General features: G+C 47.2%; 3 protein-coding genes across 17 annotated transcripts in view; 2 read left to right on the forward strand and 1 right to left on the reverse strand.

Moving 5' to 3' along the window:
* The window catches only part of LOC121587671 (protein TANC2), a 116,768-nt gene extending 110,767 nt beyond the window's left edge, over nucleotides 1–6,001 (forward strand). For all 4 annotated transcript variants that reach the window (XM_041904655.1, XM_041904657.1, XM_041904659.1 and 1 more), the window contains 5 exons: nucleotides 804–1,130; nucleotides 1,210–3,699; nucleotides 3,762–4,113; nucleotides 4,186–4,486; nucleotides 4,567–6,001. In XM_041904655.1, the coding sequence (XP_041760589.1) occupies nucleotides 804–1,130; nucleotides 1,210–3,699; nucleotides 3,762–4,113; nucleotides 4,186–4,486; nucleotides 4,567–4,938 (3,842 nt within the window). In that variant the 3' untranslated portion in view covers nucleotides 4,939–6,001. The remainder of the gene's footprint in view (nucleotides 1–803; nucleotides 1,131–1,209; nucleotides 3,700–3,761; nucleotides 4,114–4,185; nucleotides 4,487–4,566) is intronic.
* A 3,348-nt stretch (nucleotides 6,002–9,349) lies between these two features.
* On the forward strand, nucleotides 9,350–11,165 carry LOC121589952 (ubiquitin-like protein 7). Its single transcript, XM_041909247.1, has 2 exons — nucleotides 9,350–9,692; nucleotides 9,812–11,165. Exons 1-2 carry the CDS (start codon nucleotides 9,545–9,547, stop codon nucleotides 10,990–10,992), a joined length of 1,329 nt encoding a protein of 442 aa, XP_041765181.1. The 5' UTR covers nucleotides 9,350–9,544; the 3' UTR covers nucleotides 10,993–11,165.
* A 975-nt stretch (nucleotides 11,166–12,140) lies between these two features.
* LOC121590853 (tyrosine-protein phosphatase 10D) overlaps nucleotides 12,141–27,327 on the reverse strand; it is a 39,462-nt gene continuing 24,275 nt past the window's right edge. For 3 of the 12 annotated variants that reach the window (XM_041910933.1, XM_041910935.1, XM_041910934.1), the window contains exons 3-14: nucleotides 26,009–26,534; nucleotides 24,536–24,580; nucleotides 22,865–23,965; nucleotides 22,354–22,785; nucleotides 20,835–22,265; nucleotides 20,689–20,706; nucleotides 19,972–20,206; nucleotides 19,720–19,906; nucleotides 19,379–19,636; nucleotides 19,026–19,284; nucleotides 18,825–18,944; nucleotides 15,750–16,665 (exon numbers count right to left, since the gene is read on the reverse strand). In XM_041910933.1, coding sequence (XP_041766867.1) covers nucleotides 15,884–16,665; nucleotides 18,825–18,944; nucleotides 19,026–19,284; nucleotides 19,379–19,636; nucleotides 19,720–19,906; nucleotides 19,972–20,206; nucleotides 20,689–20,706; nucleotides 20,835–22,265; nucleotides 22,354–22,785; nucleotides 22,865–23,965; nucleotides 24,536–24,580; nucleotides 26,009–26,534 — 5,394 coding nt within the window. In that variant the 3' untranslated portion in view covers nucleotides 15,750–15,883. Of the gene's footprint in view, nucleotides 14,586–15,749; nucleotides 16,666–16,705; nucleotides 17,349–18,824; nucleotides 18,945–19,025; nucleotides 19,285–19,378; nucleotides 19,637–19,719; nucleotides 19,907–19,971; nucleotides 20,207–20,688; nucleotides 20,707–20,834; nucleotides 22,266–22,353; nucleotides 22,786–22,864; nucleotides 23,966–24,535; nucleotides 24,581–26,008; nucleotides 26,535–27,327 lie in introns of those variants that run through there. The other 9 variants (XR_006004489.1, XR_006004488.1, XM_041910940.1 and 6 more) reach the window with 9 other exon arrangements.

Raw genomic sequence — 27,327 nt, forward strand, 5'->3', positions numbered from 1 at the left:
AAAAACCGCTGATCGATTCGATTGTCCCACGAATGAACGATCTTTTCAAAGTCTACAGGCTTCATTCGCCTCTGAAATGAAAGATTGCACGCATGATGCATACATTTATTTTATTTCCATTGCATATTACCATTTTTAAAGTTCTTTTTTTGCGAGATGCAGTTTTTGTTTTGTTGCATGATTTTATTGATTTTGATTGTTACGATCGTGATAGTCAATCCAATTTATATGATTTAATTTACCAAAATTTATATTTTTATTTGTTCAGTCGTACGTTGGGGTTGAACATCTTTTGTTTTCGGTTTTGATGATCTTTTGATGAAATTTTAAGTATTTCTACAAATATTATCTCTCACTGTAGCTTATTTATACACAACCACATGCTTCATCTAGATCGAAGCAAATAACATATTTTTCCTCCGTAAAATTATGCTAGTTACGATCAGTGGGTGTTAAATTTATGCAAAACGCTTTAAACTGTATTTTGATGAAGCCCGAGTAAAGCAATGGATAATAATGATAGTGTTTAGTGTTAAAGTTGTTTCCTATTAGGTGTTTTTCGTGGAAAAACGATCTCATTCCTTTACGACACCTTCACTGGGTAGACTCCCAGGGTTTAATCGGGCGTTGAATAAATGCATGAATTTATCGTTTGTATGTTATTAAGCTCGATATAGATAGGCATGATCATTTAATTTTCTTCATACGTTCTCTGTGTGTTTGTGTGTGCATGCTTTAAAAATAGTTGAGATCTTCCTAACCCCATATAACCGTACGTTTCCCGTTTTCTTTCCCAAACCCAGACGACGAAGGAGGCAACGTGAAACCGCTGGTGATGAATGGCAAATCGAAATCCTCGCAGGACGAGCTGCAGGTACGGCTCGGGTTCTTCCTCGAGAACAACACGCGGCGCAATCTGCGCGCACCGAACCAATCGTGCAGCTCGCTGACCTCGGCCAACACCAGCCCCGTCTCGACGCTGACCGGGTCGTCCGAGGCGGACGTGTCCCGCGTACTGCAGGAACCGAACCCGTACCACACCGGCTGTGAGTCGATCGGGTCAATGATGTCGATCTCGGAACAGAGCAATGCTTCCTCCAGCCCCGTCAGTAGACGCCATTCCGTTACAAGTGAGTGTTGTTCGAAACCAAAACCCAGGTCTGCACCGCCTCACTGTGTTCTAAGTCGTATATTCTTGTCCCGTTTTAGCATCTCAAAGTGGAAGTAACGTGGATGATTTGCTGGCGTTTAAGAGCCGCCGTACGACGGTGCGTCGATCGGCACGCTCCGGCCAGATCAAGGGACCGATCGATCCGAAGATCCGCTTTGCGCAGTACCGCCAGCAGCACCAGCAACAGCAGCAACTGCAGCAGCAGCTCACGCTGAAGCCACTGTTCTTCGAGGTTCCTACGCACGAGCCGAACCCACTGTTTGTCGGCCGGCACTGGTTGGTGCGCGAGCTGGCCACCGCGATCCAGTCGACCGATTCGCCCGGCGTGCTGCTGAGCGGGAATCTTGGCACCGGCAAGACGGCCCTGCTGCTCCAGCTCGTCGAGTACTCTTGCTTCGGGCGGCGCAAGGAGCTGCCGATTCAGGAGAACGATGGCATCTACTGTCAGATCAACGTGGCGCACGATCGGCTGCGCACGCTCGCCTCGCACGTGGTGGCGTACCACTTTTGCCAGGCCGACAACAACTCCACCTGCCTCATACCGGACTTTGTACACTCGCTGGCGGCTCAGCTCTGCCAGGCGCCGCAGCTAGCCGCCTACCACGAGTTTCTGCTCGGCGAGCACGCCCTACAGCACGCACTGAGCGTGAAGGAGTGCATTGCCAATCCCGAGCGGGCGATGACGATGGGCATACTGGAGCCGCTCACCGCTCTGCGCCGGACGGGCAAGATCCCGGCCAAGAACTGCGTCATATTGGTGGATGCACTGTGCGAGGCGGAGTACCATCGGCCCGATCACGGCGATACGATCGCGTCCTTTCTGCAGCGCATGAGCGAACACTTCCCGCCGTGGCTGAAGGTGATCGCCACCATCCGCACGCAGATGCTCGAGTTCTGCAAGGGTTTGCCGTACACGAAGATGAGCCTGGACAGCTGGGCGACGAACGAGATGCTGCAGAAGGACATCCTCGAGTACATCACGTTCCGCATCAACCAGAGCCAAAGCATCCAGCACAATGTGGCCGGCGGGAAGGAGATCATCAACACGAGCGCCCACTTCAAGTTTGCCCAGCATCTGCTTGTCCTGTCCAAGGGTTCGTTTCTGTTTGCGAAGCTGACGCTCGATCTGATCGAGCGCGGCAATCTGGTGATCAAGTCGAGCAGCTTCAAGGTGCTGCCGGTCTCGTTGGCGCAGATCTTCCTGCTGAACTTTAACCTGCGCTTCCCGACCGCCACCGCGTACGATCGTATCTCCAACATTTTGGCCGTCTGCCTGGCCGCTCTCTATCCGCTCACGCTGACGGAAATCTTCTACTCGCTCAATGCGCTGATCGCGTCGGGTGAGTCGCCCGCCGACTCGGAATCAGGATCGGAACCGGACGGCACCGGCGGTGGCATGATCGATTGGGATGAGTTCCTGTGCCGGTTCAAGACGCTGACCGGCTTTCTGGTGAAGCGGCTCGACGATACGTACATGTTCTTCCACCCTTCGTTCAGGGAGTGGTTGATACGGCGCGACGACGGCGAAAGCACCAAGTTCCTGTGCGATCTGCGCAACGGGCATGCGGGCATTGCACTGCGCCTGTCGCGCCTGCAGGCACCGCTCGATCCGGAGCAGGCACTCGAGCTCGGCCATCACATACTGAAGGCCCACCTGTACCGAAATGCTCCCTCGCACCAATCACCCCGCGATCTGCAGGCGTACTGGGTTGCGTCGGTAACGGGCTGCGTCTCGTCCGCACTCACCACGCTGCGCAATGTGTACAGCCCCAACGTGAAGGTGTCGCGATTGTTGCTGCTGGCCGGAGCATCGCCCGACCATGTGACGCCCTTCCTGGGCAGCGCTCCGATCCTGTGCATAGCGGCGCACGAGGGCATACTGCCGATGGTGAATCTGCTGCTCGAGTTCGGCGCGAGCGTGGAGCAAACGAACAGCCAAGGATGCACACCACTCATCCTAGCCTCGGCCCGGGGTCACTGTGACGTGGTGCGCCAGCTGGTGGCCGCCGGAGCGTTCCTCGGCCAAACCGATACCTCCCAGCGGTGCGCACTGGTGCACGCGGCCATCGCTGGACGGCTGCAGGTGGTGAAGTATCTGGTCGCTTGCGATTGGCTTCCCCGCTCGGGAAGCAGCGATGTGACACTGGAGCAGGCGGCCCAGCAAGCGCTGACGGCAGCGGCCGGCCAGGGCAATACGGACATTGTGGAGGATCTGCTCGACATGGGCGAGGTGCAGGTGAACCGGCTGGATGTGATTACCGGCGAGACGGCCCTGACGACGGCCTGCGCGAACGGGCACACGGAAACGATCGTCATACTGCTGAACCGGGGTGCCTCGACCGAGGTGCGCAACCGGAAGGAGATGGCACCGCTGCTGATCGCGGTCAAGGAGGGCCACTGGGCGATCGTGGAGCGACTGCTGCAGCATCCGGCCGACTGTGAGCAGACGGAAGCGAACAGCAAAACGGCACTGATGATTGCGGCCGAGGAGGGCCACGTGGGCATCATCGAGCTGCTACTGAGTCGAGGTAAGTTTGGTTGCTTTCATCATCGAGCTCGATTCTCATTGGCTCTGTTTCTCGGTTCACAGGCGCCTCGCTAACAGCGCAGGACAAAGATGGACTGACGGCACTGAGTTGGGCTTGCTTGAGGGGTAAACAGCAGGCGGCCAAGTGTCTGCTGGAACGGGGAGCCGATAAGCAGCACGCGGACGGTACCGGTCGCACCCCGCTCGATCTGGCCGCGTACCAAGGTTCGGCCTCGCTCGTGCAGATGCTGCTCGATCATGGGGCGCAAATTGAGCACGTCGACATCAACGGGATGCGTCCGCTGGATCGTGCCATCGCCTGCCGCAACGTGCAGGTCGTGCAGGTGTTCCTGAAACGAGGCGCCAAGCTTGGACCAGCCACGTGGGCCATGGCGAACGGGAAGCCGGAAATAATGTACGTGCAATTGAAGGGGGGGGACCGTTGTGATCGGAAATGGATTTATTTCGAATGTTACTTCACCCACAGGTTGATACTGTTAAACAAGCTGCTAGAGGATGGCAACACGCTGTACAGGAAGAATCGACTGCAGGAAGCATCGCACCGGTATCAGTACGCGCTGAAGAAGATCCCTTCCGCACCGAGTACCGGTGGGGATGTGAACGGGAATGGCAGCTGTACGATGGTTACCGATCCGCTTACCGGCGGTCCCGTGCCGGACAGCAACAACAACAACAACAGCCATAGCAACAACAGCAATGTGGCCACCTTCCAGCAGTTGCGGTTTAATTTCTTGCTCAATCTATCCCGCTGCAAGCGAAAAATGAACGTAAGTCAACGGTCGACGTTGCGGCCAGCGCGTGAAGCAACAACCAGTAACGCAAACGCTTTCCCTCCCAAACCCCACAGGATGTAGCAGAAGCGATCGAGCTGGCGCGGCAAGCGATCGAGATTAAACCGAGCGCGTACGACGGTTACTACGCCCGTGCGAAAGCACTGATGGAGCAGGGCAGCTACGGTGAGGCACTGCGCGATGCATCGGCCGCCCTGGCCCGGGCACAACCGACGACGGCCGAAATTCGGGAAACGCTTACCCGCCTGCACGGTGACCTGCAGAAGCGCCAGATGCAGGTGATCGCCGACACGGCCAACTCGGCCCTGGCAAGCGTGGGCCTGTCGACCGTGGCCACACCGATGGAGAGCGTCGGCAGCACACGTTCCAGCTCCGTCCACAGTGGACGCTCGTTCGCCGAATCGATGGACATCATTACCGATCTGTGAGTTCGGTCGCTGGTTGTACTCATTCCGGATTGTTAAGCTGAATTGCCAGCTTCGTGTGCGCTGAGTGCATTTGTATGTGTGTGTTTGTTTATGTGTGAGAATGCAGAGAAGTAGGACAGCCTTAGTAAGTTGATTGGTATACGAATGGATTGGACGACGAACCGGATTTATGCTTGAACACACTCTTCTAAAGATGTTAACAAGCGGAGAGAAAGACCGACGCAGAGAGAACAAAAAACGATTAAACGAATTTAAAATTTTATCACAAAATTTATCTCCACGAAGACAAAAAAAAACAAACAAACGAAATAGCACACATTCTTGGCAACGACTATCGAAATCATAGCGCGAGCGCCTTTAAACGAAGCAATGCAACAAATGTTAAGGTTATTTAACTTTCCACAAACATACATTTCCACCGTTTATGTTGCAGCAAATGTTGAATTTTCCTTATGCGCAGGCATTGTGCAACATGGTTTTGTTTATAGCAATCTTTCGTTTTGCAGCAGTAACACTCCACACATATTCATAGGTGCAGTGACGATTAGCGTCGCATTTATCTTTATTTATATGAATAATTTAAATACAAAATTTAGATTTGCTCCTCACTCGGACAGTGGCGAGAAACCAAAAAAGGTGAATTTTCAGCACAAAAAAAGCATCGTTTTGGAAGCAGAAGGAAGTGAATGGCTATACAGGAGTTTGTTACTTATCTATGTACACGATTAAATTATGATTTATTGGTAGGGTTTGGAAGCAGAGCAGCACATACTAGCCGACCGGTTTTGTAAAAAAAAAAAGCAGGAACAAGCACGAAACTGTGCGTCTTTCCTTTCTTTTTAGTTCTAAACGAATCGTCTTAATTATTTATAGTTACGTGTTAGGCAAACGAGCATGGTAGGGTGTGTACACAGGCAATGAAGCGATAGGAAGCGGTAAGGAAGAAGGTTAGATAACATACAGTACATGTAGGCAGCAATACCGTTCAGAGTTGTGTTAGGAGAACTGTAGTGTGTAAGAAATATCAAGAAATGAAACAATAAATGCAATTTTTATGATTTTAGTAAACTATACTTCTTTGGAGCAGGTTGAGTGACTGACGCTGGTACGATATTACGGATGCACAAAAATGAAGGCTACAGTTATCATTATCATTATCATTATCGTTGTTTGAATTGTAGATACGGGTTTAGTCTAGTTTTGGGTAAATCTGATTCAGACTCATGAATCTGAATGAATGTTTGAAATGATTAAATGAATCTGAATCCCGGTGGCAAAGATTCATGAATCTCAAAGTTTCGTGAATCTCCAAATATTCTTGAATTGAACCAAAGTTTGACGAATCTCAAAAGACTCATGATTCTCGAAAGATTCATGAATATCAAAAGATTCATATCTCTAGGGATTCATGCATCCCATGAGATTCATACATCTCCAAAAAATCATAGAGCTTGAGCTTCTCATTATTCTTTTTGAAGCAACATCCTACATGTTCTTGCCAGCCTGTACAGGCTTTCGGGACTTCTTGGCAAGTCCACGCAGCCGGATAGTTTGTTTGGCTACGGGGAGACGGTCCATGCGCGACTTAAAACGGCGACGGGTTTAAGATGTTGTTTAAGATGTTGGGGATGTTGTTTGGTGAGATCGCGCTATTTTGCAAATCATACATCTCTAAAGAATAAAGAATCCCTGGAGATATATGAATTTTAATGGATTTATTAATCTTTTAGATTCATGAATCTAGCAATACGACCGAAGCCGTTCTTTCTGAATAATAAATAATAAATAAGATTCATGAATCTTTGAAGATTCATAAAACTTTCAAGATTCATAAATCCTTGGAGAGTCGATCCGAGATTCGAATCACTCATCACTGAAGATTCATATCAATGAATCTCATCGAAAGAGTCATAAAACCCAACACTAGTTTAGACGTCTTTGAATGTTTGAACCGGTAACTGGTTCTTTTGGATTGCCTACATATAGGGGTATATTATTTGTTTTTATATAGACTTTGACTCTATTGTCTTCTATATGTATGTTGTGGACAGACCGCTTGGCGTGTGTGTGTTTTCATGTATATTGTACTTGTATTGAACCAAAGATAGTTGTAAACATACATATTCTGTTTGTGCCGCACACACCGTCTCATGTCTCATTTGTGCGGACACTAAAATATCCACACTACCGACTACCGATCCACAGGACCCCCCAATCGACGGGTTAGCCATCTCACCATACAATCCGCCACTGATTTCAGCAGTGGATCTAACGGTAGACGAAATCGGCGGTTGCCTGGGGCCTTGTCAATTTGGATCGATTTAGATCGATATTCTGTAGCATGCAGTATGTGTAAAAGTTGAGAGAGTACTAGGTACTAAGACCCCTGAAGGATGGACTATTAGACTTTTGTGTTCCAAAATAAACTCGTTTAATCACAAATGATTTTTTTTTTCGTTATGCTTGTTATGCGAAAAATCGTAATAAGAGGTACTCGTTATGCGGGGTTGCACAGTATGTATTATGAGTTGTTTTTATTTGAAATTATTGATTTGTTTACATGTAAAGCTAGCAGGAGTTATTCATAGAGGGTAGTGATAGGGAGAAATTTAAAAGTTTTCATTGAGAATCGATGGTGAGAGGAAAGTGTCTTTTTTGTTGTTCAGCAAACAGGTTCCATGTTGTGGGCATGTTCCGAGATGTGGGTCTATTTCAGAGAGAATTGGCAGTATGGGCTTTGTAGAGTGGTGCCATTTGTTCTCCCGTTCGCAATGCTGTACTGGAGTTTCGGTACAGTTGATATGTGGTTTTCGCGGTATCTTCGCTGTTATCGAAGCAATTGAACAACAAATTGCTGGTTCCGCTGTTCCATACGATTGTTCTGAAAACACTCTCGACACTTGTAACTCCTTCCTATTCGTTACTCGTCGTCGGACTCCTTGTTCGTTCGCCAGACCGCACTTCTTGCTCGTTCCAATGAAACGGAACGAAACGGGTTTGTAAAAGATACTTAGAATCATTTTTAATTAGGCTAGTTAGTAGACTCCTTCCGTGGATGAATGGGTCTGGTGTTGGTTTTCCTGCTTCTGTTTGCAGAACCAAAAGCATCAGTGCTTCCTCGTTGACGTTCATCCTTTCCGGGACTATCGTAGTCCGCAAACCAGGACTATCGAAGCCGGTGTTGGGATATGCTCTATAGGTCTTCACACACGCTCTATTTCACAAATGAAAATTCTTTTTATTCACGGAACGCCGGTGTTGGGATATGCTCTATAGGTCTTCACACACGCTCTATTTCACAAATGAAAATTCTTTTTATTCACGGAACGCCGGTGTTGGGATATGCTCTATAGGTCTTCACACAAGCTCTATTTCACAAATGAAAATTCTTTTTATTCACGGAACGGATTTGGTCGGTCGTTTCGCGTTGTTTGTGGATTTTTTCTGTCCGTCATGCGCTTTTCGTTTTGCCGCTTCCCTAGCAGCTGGGTTTTTTTAGTATCTGACGTACGTTGAGTTTCGTTCAGTTTTTCAAATAGCCAGTTTCAATTGTTCTCGTTAAATATTCATTTTTTTAGAGACAACCTAGCAAAATTGTATCTTGATCATGCTGAAATGAATAGCTATTATTCATGAATAGCTTTAATTTTGGTTTTCTTCACAATGATTGCAAAATTATTTTCCTTTTTCGCAGAGCGAACCCTGTCCGTACCGGGTACGTCATGCTGTCATCTGATCTGTCAGTGCAAGGTTCTTGAAAGAGAACAGGTCGAAGCGCTTAGAGTAAATTGACAGAAAGCCATGGGAAAATTTTGACAGTTAAAGTGAACATTGTTTATGTTTAGCGATGGACGTTGCTATGGAGTGAATGAGAGTTTTGTTCAGCATTTTACATTCAATTCCTGATAGAATATTTGAAGAATTAGAATCTTATTAGAATATTACATGACTGATACAATCCAAGGATCTCATTTATCATTCGTAGCCGGGTTATAAAAAAATGACGGTATGCATATTGTACCAGCGTGTGTCGATTGGATGTTTCATTTTACTCTCAGTGTTCAATTGAAAGTAAAAAGGACTTCTTTAACCCAGTTGAACATGTTAAACATTTCGTTTTTCCAGCAGGACCGTTGCAAACGGTAGTGGTTTGTGGTCACGGAATGGCAAACAATGAAAAAGGTTATCAATGTTTCTGAATACAGAGTAGACTGCAATTACTTCTCCTTTATCGTCCAGAAGTGATTGACCGCAAGAAATTTAACCAATATAACCTTCCTAATAGTAAATTCGTCCACTTTTGCGCGTTAACTATTAGCCGTTTGTTTGTAAACACTTTTTCATGAAACTGTCAAAAGCGAGCTGAAAATGGCAACCTAGCAACGGGCTTTGCATCGACCTGTTCTCCTTAAAAGATCTTGTGTCAGTGACTCGATTAAAAGTGTGTTGTCATTAATCTGCTTTGTTGTTATGGTTTCTGCGCCAGACGCAAACTGCGTTTTCCAATTTTGAGTCACTTTGTGTAGCGTTTGAACGCCAATTGTAAAAGGAAAGGCACATAGTTGGTAATTGTAATCACGCGGCAGTCTACGCCAGTGCCGGAGTAATGCCGTCCGTCTATCTGGGTGTGCATTTGCCGTTCAAACCGTACCAAAAGCTAAAGGTGGATAATGTCGATCTAGCCAGCCCAACAGAGGCGCTTCGGTCGGAAGCAGCCAAACTGATGCAGAACGATGTTGCCGCAGATGATTTCGGTATGTGCCTGGTGACCTTGCTGAAGGAGGATGCTTCCGGGTCGTAGTTTTTCTTGCTAAGAAGCTCAGCACCTCTCTCTTTCTTACATTCTCTCTTGTATGTTTTGTCTGCCGCGCAGAATTGCTGTACTGTGGCTGCTTGCTGAAAACGGACGACATCCTGCAAAACAAAGGCGTCAGCGATGGTTCAATGATACACGTCATACAGAAGCGTCGCGAAAAAGATCCATCGACCGAGCAGCAGCAGCCGCAACCGGAGGACCGAGAGCTGACCGAAGCCGAGGTGCAGGAAGTACTGTCCGTATGGCGCACGGTCGATTCATCCAACTTCCAGAAGGCACGGCAGCCCGAATTTATGAAGAACGTACTGGACGCCTACCCGGCGATTCGGCGCAATCTGTTCGTGCTGTCCTTGTTGAAGGATCCAATTCTGCTCTCCTCGATGCAGCAGCCGGAAATGGTTCGGCGCGTAGCCCCCAAGCACCCGATACTGGTCGAGGCATCGCGCACGATTGTGCAGCTGCTCAACTCCAAGATGATCTCGAAGGTGGCCAACTGCCATCTGTCCGCACCGCTCGACAGCGCGCTGGACGATCCATTGACAGACTCGTCGTCCAGCGACGAAAACACTGCCTCGCCGACGACCTCGGCCGCTCCCAACACAATCCGCCGCATCACGGCCGACAATCTGGCGTCCGCGCTTGCTTTCGCGGGCTCGCGCAGCTCGTACAACTCGCTGTCCAACATCTCCCAGCGCGATGCGGACAGCCGTGCTAATCAGCCGGAACCGACGGGCGAAGGGTCAGCTGGAACCGGCACATCCGTCGCCGCCAACCTACCCTCCACCTCAGCTGCTGCCGGCAGCAATCAGCCGACCACTTCCTCGAATGCTGCCGCCGGACGCATCACGTCCTCGATGTTGCTCGACGCGATCTCGATGATGTTTGAGCAGCAGCGAGGCGAGCAGCAGGCATCCGGATCCGGTGGCTCCACCGCCGGCAGCAGTGGTGCCGTATCGAGCCAACGCGTTCCGACAGTGGTTGAGCCGATGGACACGAGCCCTGCACCACCCATCACTGCCAGTGACGCAGCGCCGGAACCGATGGGCAACGATCTTGGGGCACAGACGCTTTCGCAGCATTCGACACTGGCGGCCAGCATCGGACAGTACCGACGGGAGCTGGACACGATGCGCGAAATGGGACTGACCGACACGGAAACGAATCTGCAGGCACTGATCGTGTGCAACGGCAATGTCGAGTCGGCCGTGAATCTTGTCTTTGGTGGAATGAGCAATTAAACTGTCGTCGTTGTTGGTTGGGGGAGGGGGCAACTAGAGGTCGGATGAAAAGGGGTTACGATGTATTTAATGTAACAATCATGAGAGAGATTACGGGCTGCGGGGAAAGCAGCACTCGCAGAAACGAACGCAACCCGGGTGGGCGTATGAATAAAATACAGTAGAATTTTCAAAATTATCCGATTTCTTATTTTTTTGCGATTTTTACAATGAGTTCGTCTGGTCAAAAGGGTCAAATGGGCTTTTTTAGTTTTGTAAATGTTTTTGATATTATTTAACTATTTGAAAGCTTTCATTTAAGCAAAACATTTAAAGTGAACATTTTATCGAATCACTTCGTTACTTGATAGCCCCATGCTTATTGCATCCTTAAGTCCCTTTTTTGGGAAATATTCAACTAGACGTATACTTTTTGGCCCCACTGTATCGACCAATGCAATCGAGTATCGCCGCCATTTTGCCAAATTTCAAACAACGCATCCGAAACGGCTTGTTTGCACCGAAAGTAACAGGAGAGCATGACGGCAAGGAGGACGAGCTTTTCGGCAACTGTCGTGTTCGACCCGACGACAAAATTCGCCTGGTGCGCTTACTTTTCGACTAAAGCAACAAGGTTGCATGATTGTGAGGAGGATACTGCTCGTAGTGTTGCTTAGTAACTGGACACGCACACTAGCATTTGACAAATCTCACAGCTCGTCCAATCAAAGCGCTTGCTGTTGAACACAATACAGAGGCGCCATCCTTTCCGTCACGCACTGTGATGGCGCCGGTAGCCATTTCGATCGCGTTCGGTGATCGTCGGTATGGAGTTCGTGCAGTGGTTTGCAATGCAATTAAATTTATAATGTTGGAATTTGAAGAGAGAACAATTCAAAATCTTACCTTTTGCTGGTGCTTAAAACTGTTGGGTTTGGCCAATTCGGATATTGGAGGTAAGGTACGAACTGAAAATGAAAGCACAAAGGCACCACACCATGCTTTACGATTGATTCATGTTGTTTGAGTTTTTGTTTTCGACTTTTCTTTTATATTTTCCTTGGAGTAATTGATATGACGTTTTCTGTGTTTTTCCACCCCATCATTTACCGCTCTAAAAATTGTAAAACGCACGGAAGCATCAATATAATGTCGGGTGTAGTGGTTACTCTTATTGCCTGATTATCGTCTTTTACGCGCGTTTGCGATCTTTCTACTGTTATTATTTCCTCATTATCGGTAGGTTGAATTACGCTTCCACTAGGGTTCGGTTCTAATATCATTGTGTGTCGCTTGGGTTTGGTGTATTTCAAGTACTGTTTTAGTAGGAAAAAAAAACTGCCCACTGTTTTGTGTGATTTAAAACTGATTTAATGTTTAGTTTTCCGGGCCCCCAAAACGGCAGTGTTTTGTTTTGTATCAAAAGCACATAAAAAACGGAGCAAAAACAGGTGAGTGTGTGTGTGGTCCTCTTGTTTTGTGCTGCCTTCATTTGCTGCCACTAATAACATTTCGTTGTGTGCTTTTACAAAGTCCTTCGGTTTCTGTGTTTCCAGTGGTTTCGAGTGAATCGATGTGTTTTGAAAGGTGGGTTTTTTGTCTCGAATGGGAAATTAAAACTGGCATTTAAAATATGAATCCTTGTCGAGGATTTGCATTGGCTGTAACACGTAATTCAACCCGTATTGTTCCGACTGCTGTACATTGCCCCTTGCTAACGTTTGTGTTTGCTTCTATTCCACTGCCTTCCCTTCCAACATGATACGCTACGGCGCTACGGCTCTACTACGATTCCCGTGGATTCTAATAATAGCTAAGAACTTAATTATGTTTTGTTTTTGTAATAAAAATGATTGCAATGAGTGTTGATTGCCACTGTCTCGCATACTAATATGTACACAACGGGAAATTGATTAAAATCCGAAAACAAAAATAGAAAAACACAAACACATAAAAAGAAAACAATACCTTATAACCGTATGTGTGTTTGCAAAACACACGTACCTACACCCCCGAAGGGTCTGTCTATAGCTGCGTATTTTTGTCACAATCTGTATTCTGCAAACGAATGTAAATAAGTTCGAATTGGTCACCGCTTTCTTCCCTCTCACTGCTCCTGCTTGGGCATCGTACGTTTTCTCACGCTTTACACGCTATTAAATACTTTCACCCGTTGGCCATCCTTTGTTTTTCTACACAGAATTCTTATGTATATACTACAATTGTTTTTTGACACGTTTTCATAGGTTTTGTTCCACGGTTGAATATACAATAGCACATAGAGATAGCGGTTTCGCTGGGATTGCAGGTCTGCTACATAAAACAAAAACTGAAATGGTCCCTACAAACCGGACACATCCGTTAGACACCACAGATACGTTCGCGTTAAGATTCTTAGTTTCACTTTTACCCACTTTTCGCCCTTCCGAGATTGCAAATTGCGTCTAACTGACTAAGTATAGTTTTGCATGGTTTTGATTATGGAGTAAGGTTTTATCGCTTCTTGTCAAGCCCTTCGTTTGTGTGTGTGTGTGTGCGTGTATGCATTGTTCGTGTGTTTTTTACGTCCTTTGGAGCATGAAAAGCCAATGTGCCATGTTGTCTAGCTCACACGTGAAATAGCCGCTCCGTCCACTGGGAAAAGATGGGTTTTCTAACTATGCTTCGAATTGTTCAGATCGGGGATAGATATACAAAAATCTTCGTGTAACGTTTCGCAAGATTATTTAAACACGCTACACTGCTGTCGGGTACGATACGCGCCTGCTACTACATGGCCGAATGGATCTGATTTCTATATTGTTATGAGAGCCAAATGATCTCTCTTTTTATTAAATAGAAGACAGTCCAATATCGCCCGAAATACCAAAAACAAAGAATGTTTATACCTAAGGGAAAGAGATTTAGACTACACGATGCGTTTTGCGTTTTAGCATTCTGTCGCGTTTTTCGCGCGCGCAGGGGAGAGATTTCGTACGGGTAGTAGTGGGGTGCTGTCTAATAATTAAAATCGCCAATTACTATACAATTACAACCGCATTAACATACATACACACACACGCACGCGCGCGCTAGCACCTGACGTAGTGGAGGTCTATGGCCACCCTAGTTGTCATTATTACTAATAGATCGAAGCGTTTAACACGTTCATCACGCCAGCACGGTACGATATCGTTAACATTGAGATTGCTGCTGTCTGTCAGCGGATTGCACGCGTTGAACAATTGATACAACAAATTAGTACGAGGATAGCGTTCGATTGATATTTTCTGTCTCTTTTTGTGTTTTCCGCTGAATGTATGGGTGTACGTCCCCAGCTTTAGGACATTACAATTAGGATTTAAGCATTCGAGCGAACGGCGTTTACTACTACGGGCCGGTTCCACACACTGCCGGTGGAAAAAGGGAGGGGAGGGTGGTTTAAGTATTAATTACATTCGTTTAAATATTAAAAACGCTCTGCGCTAAACTACTAGCTGCGTTCGTCGCCGCTCGATGGCCACTTTACGCGTTGGCTGGTGGTCGAGGAAGTACATGGCGGGCTGCAGACACTGCTCCAGGCTGCCGCATCTGGTCGGTCGCTTACATTCCCGACTCAGCGATTCCTTCATCATCTGCGGTTGATCAATAACGGCACGTTCGATCGGTTCGTTGATCCGTATCCGCGATGAAGCAAAAAGTGTACAAAAAACATGGATTAGTTTATGGTATGCGAGATACGAACTTTCGTCCGCCCGTCGGCTATAAAATAACACTGTTGACAAAACATCACACTTAAAAGGTACGTTGCATGCAGCTGCATTCAACGTGAGCAAATCGAATGAAAATGAACAAAAAGGTAAACACGGAACGAAATTTCTTCATGCTGTTTGTCTTGTCGTAACGACAACGACGGAGATAAAAAAAAGGGATTTTAACAGGTTTTGTTTGCTGTTTGTGAGAATCAAAATATGTGTAGGGCAATTTTAAAACATACGCAAATCGAATGTAGTGCAGAGTGAGTATGACAAGAGAAAAATAGTGTTACTGCGAAATGGCGAAAGCAAATGTTAGGAAGGGATTCTTAAATAGTAGCACAAAACCAAATCAACACGAGTTGTTAGCAATTTAGGAGAGCATAACTATATACATACAAACGAATAAAAACAGCAAACTAACAGCTATAGAAGCAGGCAAAACAGTAAGCAAAGCAATAAATATGATAACAGTGCTACCAACCCATTTCTCTCAGTTTTAAATACAGCTCATCGCTAATGCCATTAGTACCACCAACACCGCCAACTATACCAACGTTGCCTGTCGCACCGCCACCACCACCACAACCTCGGTTGCTGCCACCGCCTCCCTCGCTATCCGTTGCGGCACTGTTGTCCTCGTCCACGATCACGATGATGTCGTCGTCCTGTTCGTCCTCCTCCACCTCGACGTAGCTGTGGTGTTTGTAGCGCCCAACGCCACAACCCGGCCCGACGACACCACCACCGCCATTGCTGCTGCCATTGGCGACGGCACCGGCTGCCGCCCCAGCCACCATGGCGGCCGCAACGGCCCGAACGTTGCGCTCGTTGCGACGGTGCAGCAACAGTTCGCGCTGCTCGTGCGTCTGCTCATCGTCCTCGTCGTCGTCGTCGTCGTCATCGTCGTGTTGCACCTGCCCGCACGGTTTGCCATCCCGACCGTTGACCTCCTCCACTGCGTTCAGGTCGTCGTCGCCCTCGTCCGACCCGTCGATGCCGTCGTCGATTTCCGTCTCGTCGTCCTTGGTCGCCATCGTGCGATCGTCGTCGTCACCGTCCGCCCGCAGGATCACCACGTTCGAGGCGTTACTATTTACATGGCTGTCGTTGTCGTTGATAGCGATCACGATGCTGCTCCGGCCGCTGCTTCGATTGTCGCTATCGTTCTCTAACTGTCATCTTTCCTCCTTCCACAGCTTCCCACCGCCGACCGTGGGCTGATGAGAATGGTGCTGCCCTGGCGGAAGGACGGCTTGATGCTGCTGCTGCTGCTGCTGCAGCGGTCCTCCTACTTGGTAGGGTTGCTGCACCTGCTGCTGTTGTTGTTGATGCTGTTGCTGCTGTTGATGTTCTCCGATCGATGGGTCCGCTTTGCTTACAATCTCTGCACCCCCGGTGGAGAAACTGAGCGATCGCCGATCATGCACCCGTTCCTGGCTCGTGGCTGCCAGTGAGCGGCGTTTGTGAGGGCTCGATTCGTAGCCACTGTTGGCACTGTTATTGCTGTTCGTTCCATTGCTACTAATAGAACGCTCGTCCTGCCCGGATGAAGGTTGGTCTCGTTCATTGTTGCTGGCAGAGTTGCTGTTGGAGTGTTGGTGCTGCTCCTGCTGCTGGCCATCACCACCCATCGCCGGTGTGGAGGAGCTTACATGTGACTGTTTTCTGGACACAATCATGAGCCCATCAACCGTCACCTCCACTTCTTCTTCCTCATCGAGCAGCTCTTCTTCTGTCGTTTCGCCGGCAGTGAAGTTGGCCTGCTGCATCATGACCAGCTCATTGTCGACGATCTCAACAGTTGCACTTCTTCGGCGATCCAATTCATGGTTTTCTATTCCGCCGGCAGTACCGTTCTGTTGATGCTGCTCTCTGGCCGCCACCTCGTCCAGCTCATCATCGGAACGATTTTCAATGAGCAACTGCTCTTCCGACTGCTGATCATCATCTCGAGGCTCTACGGACGTTGAACAGGGGAGGTGGCGCATTGTTGTGTCCGTTTAGTGCAGCACAGTGTATGAAAAAGGCCATCCATACCGGTGTGTATGTTTATAAAAAAATATGTTTCACAGTTAATACCATCCATTCCAAGCACCAGAGAGAGTACACCAGGTAAAGTATCAAATCCCGCGATTAGGTGTGTGTTAAGAAAAGAACATAGTTTACGTTCAAGTGCACAATGTGACGCAAAGATTACAGGTATGTGCGGCACATGTTTTGTTGTTGTGCGACGATTGAGTAACAGTTTTGTTTTATACAACAAGCACAATTTACACAGTTGTAGTATGTTTGAATATGGCGAAAGATACAGAGAGAAAGAGGGGATAGAGAAAGAGAAATTATCAATAGCAAACAACATCCTAGCGTAGCGCGCACGTTTTCGTTTGTTTGTTTTATTACACCGTAACACCGTGATCACAGCGCGCCTAATGATTCTTTAATAATTACAATTCTTCCGGTAGTTATGACTTAATCCTTCCTCATATCAAAACACTCACAGCCAGATTAGTGGGACTGCACACTTCATCTGCTTGGCTGTGGAAAGTTACAATCCGCCAGTTGCGTCCCTTCACACGCAAGTTAACCTGACTTGCGAATCGCTTAGGTGACCGTAAATCGTTTGGTTTAATATACTTTCATCTGTTGTTTATTTGATTTGTGTTTGATTGATACGGACGATCGATCAGAGCAGTTGATTTTAAAAACGAAAAATGAAAAAGAAACAATAAAAAAATTTTAAATCTTTCAACAACTTTACCACGTTAAGACAACATATTGGCTAATGCATGAATGTGGTATGGATGGAAAAATTTAATGCAAGGCCTAAATAAACAACACAAACATCAAACAAAATGCTTTAAAATTGCATGCTACACAAACATCTGCTTAGAAAGATTAAACAAATTTGTTAAACATTGTGTTACAGAATCGTTATTTTATATAGAAATTTGGACTGCTGCTTTAATAACATAATCTCATAACATATTATAAAGAAAGAAGTTAATATTAAAACTAAACTGGCATGTTTTTAAACCATCGCGATTGAGTGATTTTGATAGAATGTAAAATCTATTTTGTTAAACCAGGCTGTGTACGAAATATATCGAGCTTAGTTAGTATAACATTAGTTGAACTACATTTAGTTAATATAAATCCAGATTACGTGTGTGCAGTGAGATCATTTTACGTGCAAGCACATTACACGGGTTAGTTAGCAAGTTAGCAAGTAGACCGAGAAAATTATGTTATCGAATAGAGATTGAATACCAAACACACGAATTAAAATTAAGAAAAACAAATTTAACAACCGATGAAAATCTACAAAACCAAACCATCCGGGAAGCAGTGGCGGGCTTAGGGTACCGGGGGCCCAAAGCGCAAACACTAGACGGTAAGCCTCCTATGGGCATGTAAAAGGGGGAGAGGAAGGAGGCTTAGAATTGGTACCGTTGGCAAAGACGCCCATTGCTCCATGAGACGAACATCTTCATAAATAAATTATCAACGGGAAGGGACTTTGAGGACATAACACCAACAGGACTGAAGATCTTTAGTCAATTTGATTATGTCTCGGGTATTTACATCAACCCACAGACATCCACTGTCTTGTCAAAAAATAATTGGGCTCACCATCCACTAAAAAGCCCTTGCACTGTCGGAGCGCCTGGCAGCCGCTAACTCCGTTTACCGTTAAACCCACCACTGCCAGGAAGCGATAGAGTTGAAATTTATTTTAGTAACTATTTTACAATGAGTACAAATTAATCTTTCCGTAAAGAATGGCCGAAAGCAAGCGGCACTAGCTGATGAGGTTGACGGATATCCGGAGTGTATTGTTATGGTGGGAAAAAAAGTTACACGAAGCTGGCATCAATACTGCATGAGGTTTATCTTTAGTAAGGCGACGATATTAAAAATGAGTGCTTTCGAGGAGTCATGTACGTATGAAGGCGAATCTTTTCACTTGGCAACAGGAACGAATTGCAATCCGTGCGAACCACCGTGTGTGGAGGGGTTTTTTTGCACCTGCGTTTAGCAGCCAACACAGCACGTGTTTGCAAGCTTTGCTGCTCAACCATTTTTCTTTAAATCGAACCGTAAGCAACGAATACATACCTTCGTAGCCTTGATTGTCGTGAATCTCACGCTCAGTGCCTTCCTTACCCTCCAGCACGACCAGCAAACACTGGTGGATGCAGATATATTGCTGCTCCGTTTGTACCATCCAGACACGTTCTACAAAGAAGTGGGAAGAAATGTGGTCATTGAGAAGCAGAAAAAAGATGTAATCTAGGTATACTGCATTCTCTTCGTTACCTTTTCGCATTGCCCAGACGATGCCAAAGATGTCAACATAGTCTGACACCTGGATTTGCTGCAATATTCTGTCCAGCGTGATGAAGGTGCCGGACCGCCCGACACCGGCACTACAGTGCACTACGATCGGCCGCTGATCAGGTCCGACGCGCTCGCGGAAGGCTCGCACGAACCGTGCAAGCGTTTGAGGAGGATTTGGCACACCAAAGTCGGGCCACGTCGTGAAGTGGAAATGACGTATTATGCGCTGTTGCTCGCCCTGTAGAAATACGCAATGCATGTGGTGAATCAATGTGTTAAGAGCTTTGGCACTAATCATAAAAGGGTTGCTAAAAATGTCCTAAAACTCTTACCCTCGTCATCATAAACTCTGTGATGACCCAGTCGGGATAATGGCTATCGTTAAGTAGTGTCACTTTAATGTCACCGTAATATACCGGTACGGTATCGTGCGGCCAGTAGTGATCGCACTTTTCGCGACCCTTCTCAAAGGTCCGCGTTAGCATCACAATCGCACGCGAATTGCTTTCCCAGCACATTCGCCAGAAATCGTCCCGCGTCGAGTGCAGTGGACCTTGCGTCACAATAAATTCTCTCGGCGAGTTATGGCCCTGCAAGACATTGTTTCAAACAAAAATTTCACATTAACACTGTTATCGGGCCCATCAGCGCACTGTCGTTGATTCATTCATACCGGGACGTAGTTAGCATTAATGTAGTCCGAACCTTCCTCATCGTCCACGGGTTGAAGTTTAAATCGGGAATGGTCATATGGTAAAATGTTTGTGAACCGATTCTTAGGCCTATTGCACGGCAGATCCGCAAATGTGCATGGTTGATCGCGCCCGATATGTTTCAGCTCTTCGAACTCCTCGCTAAATCTGTTGGGGCAGGTTTGAATATATGTAATCATGATCCCGTTTTATGCTTTGCTGTACTTCCTTACCTAAAATCGGAGTCTGCGGACATCATACGATAGTGTTCGGCAAAATTTTTCACCAATACCGGACGGCTAGTTTCGATGGTACTGTCCGGAAGGGACATATTGTCGTTAGTTCGTTGCTCGGTGGTTTTGCGGCCGGTGTGTCGTCGTCGACGCAGGAACAGTACCACACCGACAAGCATTGCAATGATCAGTAATGGCACGGTAATCGACACAATGAGCGATGTATTGTCTTGGGCTGTTTGTACCGAAAAAACAACAACGGATTAGAATATTTGAGATGGAAAGACTACAGTAGTTGCATGCTTTGAACGGAAAAAACGGAACGAAGAAAAATTTATCATATAATTTGTGGAGAAAAAAGGCCTTATGCTTAAAAATTAACAAAATCATAAGAAATGAATGAGAATAGAATAACGCACAATTAAGTATAAAGAATATACTTTAATTTTACATTAATAGTAATTTGTGACATTTGCCTGATTGATAAAATAACACAGGACAAAAGAAAAGGACCAAAATGAATGTGCGGGGTTTGTTTTGATCAATATGGAAAAATCAAATTTTCTTTAAATAAGTAACGAAAAAGTAAAAAAAGTAGGAAAAATAAAAATAATCTGCCTCATGCGTGGTATACAGCTAACACAACGACTAGCAAGCAAGCAAGACATGCATCGACAAAACGAACTGCAACGAATGCAAAGTACATTGAGAGCTTACCATCCACCGATAGAAGAGCTGTTTGTGAATTTTCCAGTGAAAGAGTGAAAAAAGATACGTTCGTAAAATTTCCATTGACTAGTTACATCCCAATATCCCATAAAGTAACCACAAGACAAAGGTATATATTACCCCCAATAACTTACCGGTGCGGATGGGATAGCTATAGGCCGTATCGGTGAATTTGTCCGGTGCAGTGAATGCGCGCACCTTCACCTTGTAGGTAGTGCCTGATTTAAGCGGGCCATTGCAATAGCCCGTTTTCTTCGCATCGCAGTTCTCGGTGCCAATAGTGAAATCCTCCACAGAGCTGTTCTTGAACGGATAGTATGGTTCGATCACTTGGTACGGTGGCCACACGCTGTACGATTGCACATCGCGCCAGCTGGGCATCTCCAGGCCCGACGCGTTCTTCGAATCATCTTCGGCAATTATGATAGTGTACGTAGTCACAACTCCATTCTGATCGCTGAAGTAATGTTTGCGGAAGCGTATTTCGATGGTCGTAGCGCTGCTACCCACCTCCGTTGGAACGACTTGCGTTTCCGGCTTTGGTGGGGCGAGAATTGGCATCTTCTGCTTCCAGATATGCTCCGGCCCGTAGCCGATGGCTGTCTTTGCCTGGATGCGGAAAACGTACGATTTGCCCGGCTGCAGTGCCTTGATTGAGCCGCGCAGCTCATTCGGCCGGAAGTCCTTCACCTGGGTGTGCTGCGAACCATCCAACCCGTAGGTGATCGTAAACTGACGGATTATGCCATTCTGTTCGTTCGGTGGCAGTGACCATTCGAACGTTATTTCGCTCGGCTGAATATCGATCGGCGCGAACTTGTCCATCCGTCCCGGGAGCGCTTCCTTCGTTTGGAAGTTGGCCGAAATAGGCAGGCTGACACGCAGCACGCTCGATTCCGTTCCCGAACGGACCACCACCGTGATGGTGTAGTTACGGTGAGGCTTCAGGTCCGTTATGGTGATATGATTGTTGACAGTATAGTTCTGCACATAGTGCGAATCGTTCATTAGATATTGCACCTCGAACGAGGTGTACTCTCCCTTGGGAATGTCCCACTTGAGCGCAATCCAGGTATCGTTGATGCTGGTGGCTTCGAGCATGGTGATGGGGTCGGGGAACATGCGATCCTGTCGCTGGATCGGCTGGCTTGATACCTTTCCACTCACCGTCCACACGGTTATGTTGTATAGCCGGCCAGGAGTGAGACCGGTGAATGTTACCTTCCGGTCGGTATCGTTCGCCAGCTTTTCCTTGTCCGGAATGCTAGGATCGCCAAGCGAGAAGCGGTACAGATCGAACTTTGACGACTGCTGTGGGGTGGGCGTGTAGCTGAGCGTAACCATGTCCCGCGTGTGCATATTGTTCACGATCACCACTTCGGATTGTATCAACGGCATCGTGCGCGTTTGCAGCTTAGTAAGATCGCTTGTCAAGCCGTACGAGATGGTTTGGATTTTGAAATTGTACATCACACCGGACATCAGATCTCCAATAAGCAATCGTACCAACGGCGGTTCTTCCACCGTCTTTTCATCATCGCTCAATGTACCGGGATACGGTAGTACTAGAATAAAGAAAAAGATGGAAAGTAAAATTTATCATTTTCCAAAAAAAAATGCGCCAATGTTGCTTAATTTGCCATCATTACTTACTTGTATTGACTTCGGTGAAATTTTTCATCGATACCTGCTCCGACTGCTCGGTTGGCCACCAGTGAATGATGTACGTTTCCACGCGGCCCTCCGGTCTTGGGAACTCAAGCGTAATGTTGTTCGAGTCCACCAGCGGAGCAATGTTGGAGACGGGATTCGGCCGCACCGTTTGGTTCACCTGCTGCGGATTGGGACTTTCCACCCCGTAGCTGACGGTGTTCACCTGAATAGTGTACTTTTCACCCGGCGTCATATCGGTAACGTCCGCTTCGGTTGCCTTTACCGAGGGTAACCGAATCCATTGCTTTTCACTTTCCGTGCGATACCGGATGGAGTACTCGGTGAACTCGGACCGCTCTGGCGGTTTCCAGTGCACGAGCACCGAGTTGCTCGTCACCTTTTCAATCGTCATGTTTCTCGGTGGGTTTGGATCTAAAGGTAGTAAAGCATGCATTTTCTCATTAGTACTCTCTGTCCATCACTTCATTCCATACGCCAGCTAGATACTTACATACTGCCTGGAAGTACGAGTGCGGCTCACTGCGCAATCCATGGCTCACGGCGAATACCTTCACTTCGTAGCCGGCGCCGGGGTAGAGATTCGTAAAGACCAGCCTACTCTCCGTGGTTAGCACTGTCTTGCCATCGTTGGTATCGTTGCGCGTGTAGGTCACCTCGTACTTGTCCTGCTTTGAGTTCACGTCACTCTTCCAGCTAATGTTGAGCCCCTCGCGGATCGACTTGAGATCTTCGATAATCGGCGAGGAGGGTCGCGTTACGACGAAGATGACCGTTTCGTTGGATTCCATCTTGCGCGACAGTGCCTGCACGGTGACGGAGTAGTTCCGCCCCGGAAGCAGCGATTCCAGCGCAAACGAGGTTTGATTGGTGCTCATCGTGCTCGAATCGCCATTATTCGTTTCCAGCTCGTGATAGCTGATGCGATACTCGTCCTGTGTGCTCAGCTCGTCCGGCTTCCAGGAGATGGTGATGATGCCGGTTTTGCTATCGGTGTACGATTGCAGCTGCTTGACGGGGAGCGGTTTCAGCGTAACGTCGCCGCTCGCCGGCCAGGACGTTACCTTGCCGGAGACAGTTTTCACCACGACCTGGTACGTTTTGCCCGGGTCGAGATTGTCCTTGAACTCGAGCCAGGCCATATTTTCGTTGTCGTTTCGCAGTACCGCCTGCTGTCGCCGGGACGTTGACAGCGAGACCTGATATTTGTCGAATTCGCTAGTGCCCTTCGGCGCCTCCCACATCACTTTGAACGAGTTTTCCGTGATGGACTTTTTGTCGAACGTTACGTTCATCGGACGCAACGGCACGGTGCGGTACTGGGCGGTAGTCGGAAGCGATATTTCATCCTCCGACATGGTCTGCACCGAGATGTTGTAGGCTCTGCCCGGAACGAGACCTTTGAACGCGGCCTGAGCCGGGCCGGGCGGTTCGCCCTCCTTCTGCACGTACAGTACACTGCCGAGCGCATCCGGCGGTTCGATCGAAACCTTGTAGTGGGTGTATATGCCGGCTGGATAGGGCGGCTGCCATAGCACCAAGAGCGTCGTTTCATTGCGGAACCACACGATGAACTTTCCCGGTGTGTTAGGTTCTGGGAGACACGGGCGTGAGGGAGACAAGGGGAAAATGAGTTGATCAGTTTTTGTTTCCGAAATAGCATGTTTTTTTTGTTATTGCCTCATGCCATGTGCATGAATGTTAAGCCAAGTGTGTTAGAATACTAAATTCCCAAGTTAAGTGTGTTATCATCTAATTATTTTGTTATGCCCTCGCACGAATGATCAAGAAGAGGATTAGTACACTACAATTGCTATCTATTTTATTTGACATTATTTCAATTCCCTCCATTCTACTGCTTCTTTCATATATTGAACTTTAAATAACTGTTTTGTTGTCATTGTCATAATATGCCTCTTTTTTTCGCTTCAGGCTAATTTGCATAGCAAAATCAATGCCGGTTTACTTTTCTCTTCAAAACGTCTCCCAGCGCCCGTTATGGTATGCAATAATGGACGAACGTTCCCTCATCCTTGAATCTTGAGTCATTCGTGGAATGCATAACGAAATGCTTGAACGTAATAAGATGAAAAGAATAAAGAAAAGAAAAAAAAGAATACATACAGACCATCATGCAAGCGACAAACGGGAGCGTTAGAATTACCTCGCAGAATCTTAATGTCCAGCAGATCTTTGTGCCGATAGCGCTCTGCCGCGCGTGATACCACCCAACACCATTTTAGTGTCAACCGTCGGAAGAGTGTGGTTAGTGGTTGTTAGCAGAGGGTGTTATATGGCGAAGGTGAGAAGTTGAGGTGTTGTTTGTGTGGATGTGTGTGCGAGTGTTTTTGCACGTTCGTTTATTCGATGTCCACGATGTTCCGAACAGCATTCCCGGTTGGGTTAGAGCCCAACGATTCAGGTGAACCAAACGAAACCATCGTACGTCGTTCGCACCGTGCCGTCGTCGTTGGCGGGTCGAAGCAACAGTGTTCGATGGTGTTCCGCAAGCCCACCAGGAAATTCGCAACCGGATTCGCGGCGTGCCGAGGGCACCAGCGGTTGTTGTGTTTGCGCGTTTGTATGGATAGACATTTTTGTGTGTGTGTGTGTGTTCGCAACCGATTTGTATTTATGCGAAGGGTGTTTGGTGTTCGTGTGCGTTGTTTGGAAGTTAGCGTTAAGCGTGTACGTGAGTAGTTTGACAAATTGCAACCCGCAAAAGACAACACGTTTCGCGGATAGTGGCGACCCGGAGGAGGGTGGGGGTGTAGTAGCATCACCAACACCAACAACAGCATCATCATCATCATTGCCGACGTCATCCCCGTGGTGTCCATCATCCGGAAAAGGGTTAGTTGTTAGCGAATATATCATCGGACGCGAATAGAGCGAGAGCAATAGGGAGAGACAAGAATAATAAAGCAGAAGCTCCCCGTAAAGGGAAGCAACCGAGAGAGAAAAAGAGAGAGTTGTGTGAGCAAAGTGAATTTGTTATGCATTATCCAGTTAATGCGGTGGTGGCACAATGTAGTAGGAAACAAAAGCATATGCTTTTCAATTGAAACATCCGTTAGCTATCAGGCGGCATGATGTTGGCACGACGGTATTTTGGCCAATGGACCCGCCGCTCCCGATCCGGAACCTTTGCAGCTCTTCTTCGCGCAACAAACGCGCGACCCACCGAGTGTGTTGGTTGACGTGGAGACCCTGTGATCGCATTACTGCCATGCCCGCCATGACTTGTTTCTGTGCTGCGAGATGGAGGCAGCCCCACTGGTTCACCTTGAAAGTCCACACAACACTCCACGAACATCACCCAGTACCACCCCAGTGACTCTCCCGCCCTTCCACCGGCTTGTTAGTTGAGCTTGGTTTGTGGTGTGAGTCATTGCAACAGTTCTGCACGATCGATGTTTTGGTTGAGAAAAATGCTACGAACTAGTAAGAATGATGGTAGTATGGCTTACGGAGAGCTAAACACTATGGGCGCTCGTAACATTCCTTCCTAGGTAGAGCAGAAACGCTTTCGTACGTTAGTAAATACAACCTTTAAAACACCACACCGTATGAAACAAAGTCAGAAACAAACTACAATTCCAACCAGCACCATCTCTGCACCTGCCCTCTCACTTACTTGTGGTGAAGTTGCGGCTCGTGTAAGCCACCGACTCTTTGCCATCGTAGAGCGTGTAGGCCTGCACCTGGTATGTCGCGCCGGGCGTCAGGTCCCGCACCATGTACTGGAACTGATTGTCTTCGATCGCCACCGTCTGGTTCGTGGCAAAGTTGTCCGACAGGCCGAGGATCTTCAGCTTGAACGACGAATAGTTGCCCTGGGCCGGTGGACTCCAGTTGATGATGACGTTCTTGCCGCTGCGCGGTATCACAGTCAGATTGGCGGGCGGGTCCGGCGCTGTCGTGATCGAGACCGTCCAGGTCAGCCAGTCCTTGTGGGTCGAGTTGGTGTAGTACAGCCAGAAGTTGTAGCGCGTGCCGGGCAGCCCGTTCGAGAACTGTATTTCATCGCCGACGTCCCGCGAAGCGATCGTTGCGTTCGGTGCCGGATTGCCGATCGGTGGGTAGTAGTCGAGCCGGTAAAACGAATCATCCAAACCCTGATTGCCAGGTATTTCTATGACGAGATCTGCACCGTAACATTGCTGCGCGAGATGGACGGTAATGGAGGGCAAAAGAGGCGTTAGTTAGTCAATCCAGCTTCATTATAATACGGCAGGCGGGAGGCGTTACGATCCCGGTAACTCAATCGATAATAGGCACGAATGGAATGAGACAAATGGTGAAGGGAAGTATAACGATAAGTGATTTCAGGCCGGAAGCGGAAGATACAATTTTCCTGTTACTGAGAGCAATCTTGCTGAGGGAAGACGTTAACGAACTTGTAGTATAATAGCAGTTTGGTTTTGTTATTGATCCCACAGCAAATCATCTCTACTACGGCAAGATATCTCCGCTTTATCGTAACCAGTAATCGAAAAAAGTTAAATAGTTCATGCCGAAACTTTGCTAAACCATGAAATTGGTAGCTGTTCCAAGAAAATGTCGCAACGAGCTACGAATACGTATGTAGGCCGAAGTATTTGGATGATAATCCTTAATACTACGCTAAACCATAAAAAGTGTTGCCGTTGCTAGTAGAAGTCTTTCGTCTATTGATGTCGAGTAAGTTTGATACCAAGAAATTAATTAAAAAAATCCGCTCTTATTTAAGCACTCAACATTCTTTTTATTTAGTTCATTTTAGTTTTAGTTTGGTGCCATTTAAGTTTTCATATGTTCATATTATATTTAAAAAAATCATCTTAATAAATGAGAACAGAAGAAAACAAAGCTAATCCATCCAAAAATTCTTCTTTACGCAGAATGGTATTTAGTCTTAATTAAATATTTCATCTAGCTTATAACTAGTTTCACTCATAACTTTATTTACAACCA

The sequence above is a fragment of the Anopheles merus genome, chromosome 2R, assembly GCF_017562075.2.
Source record: "Anopheles merus strain MAF chromosome 2R, AmerM5.1, whole genome shotgun sequence".
In the NCBI taxonomy this organism is placed as follows: domain Eukaryota; kingdom Metazoa; phylum Arthropoda; class Insecta; order Diptera; family Culicidae; genus Anopheles; species Anopheles merus.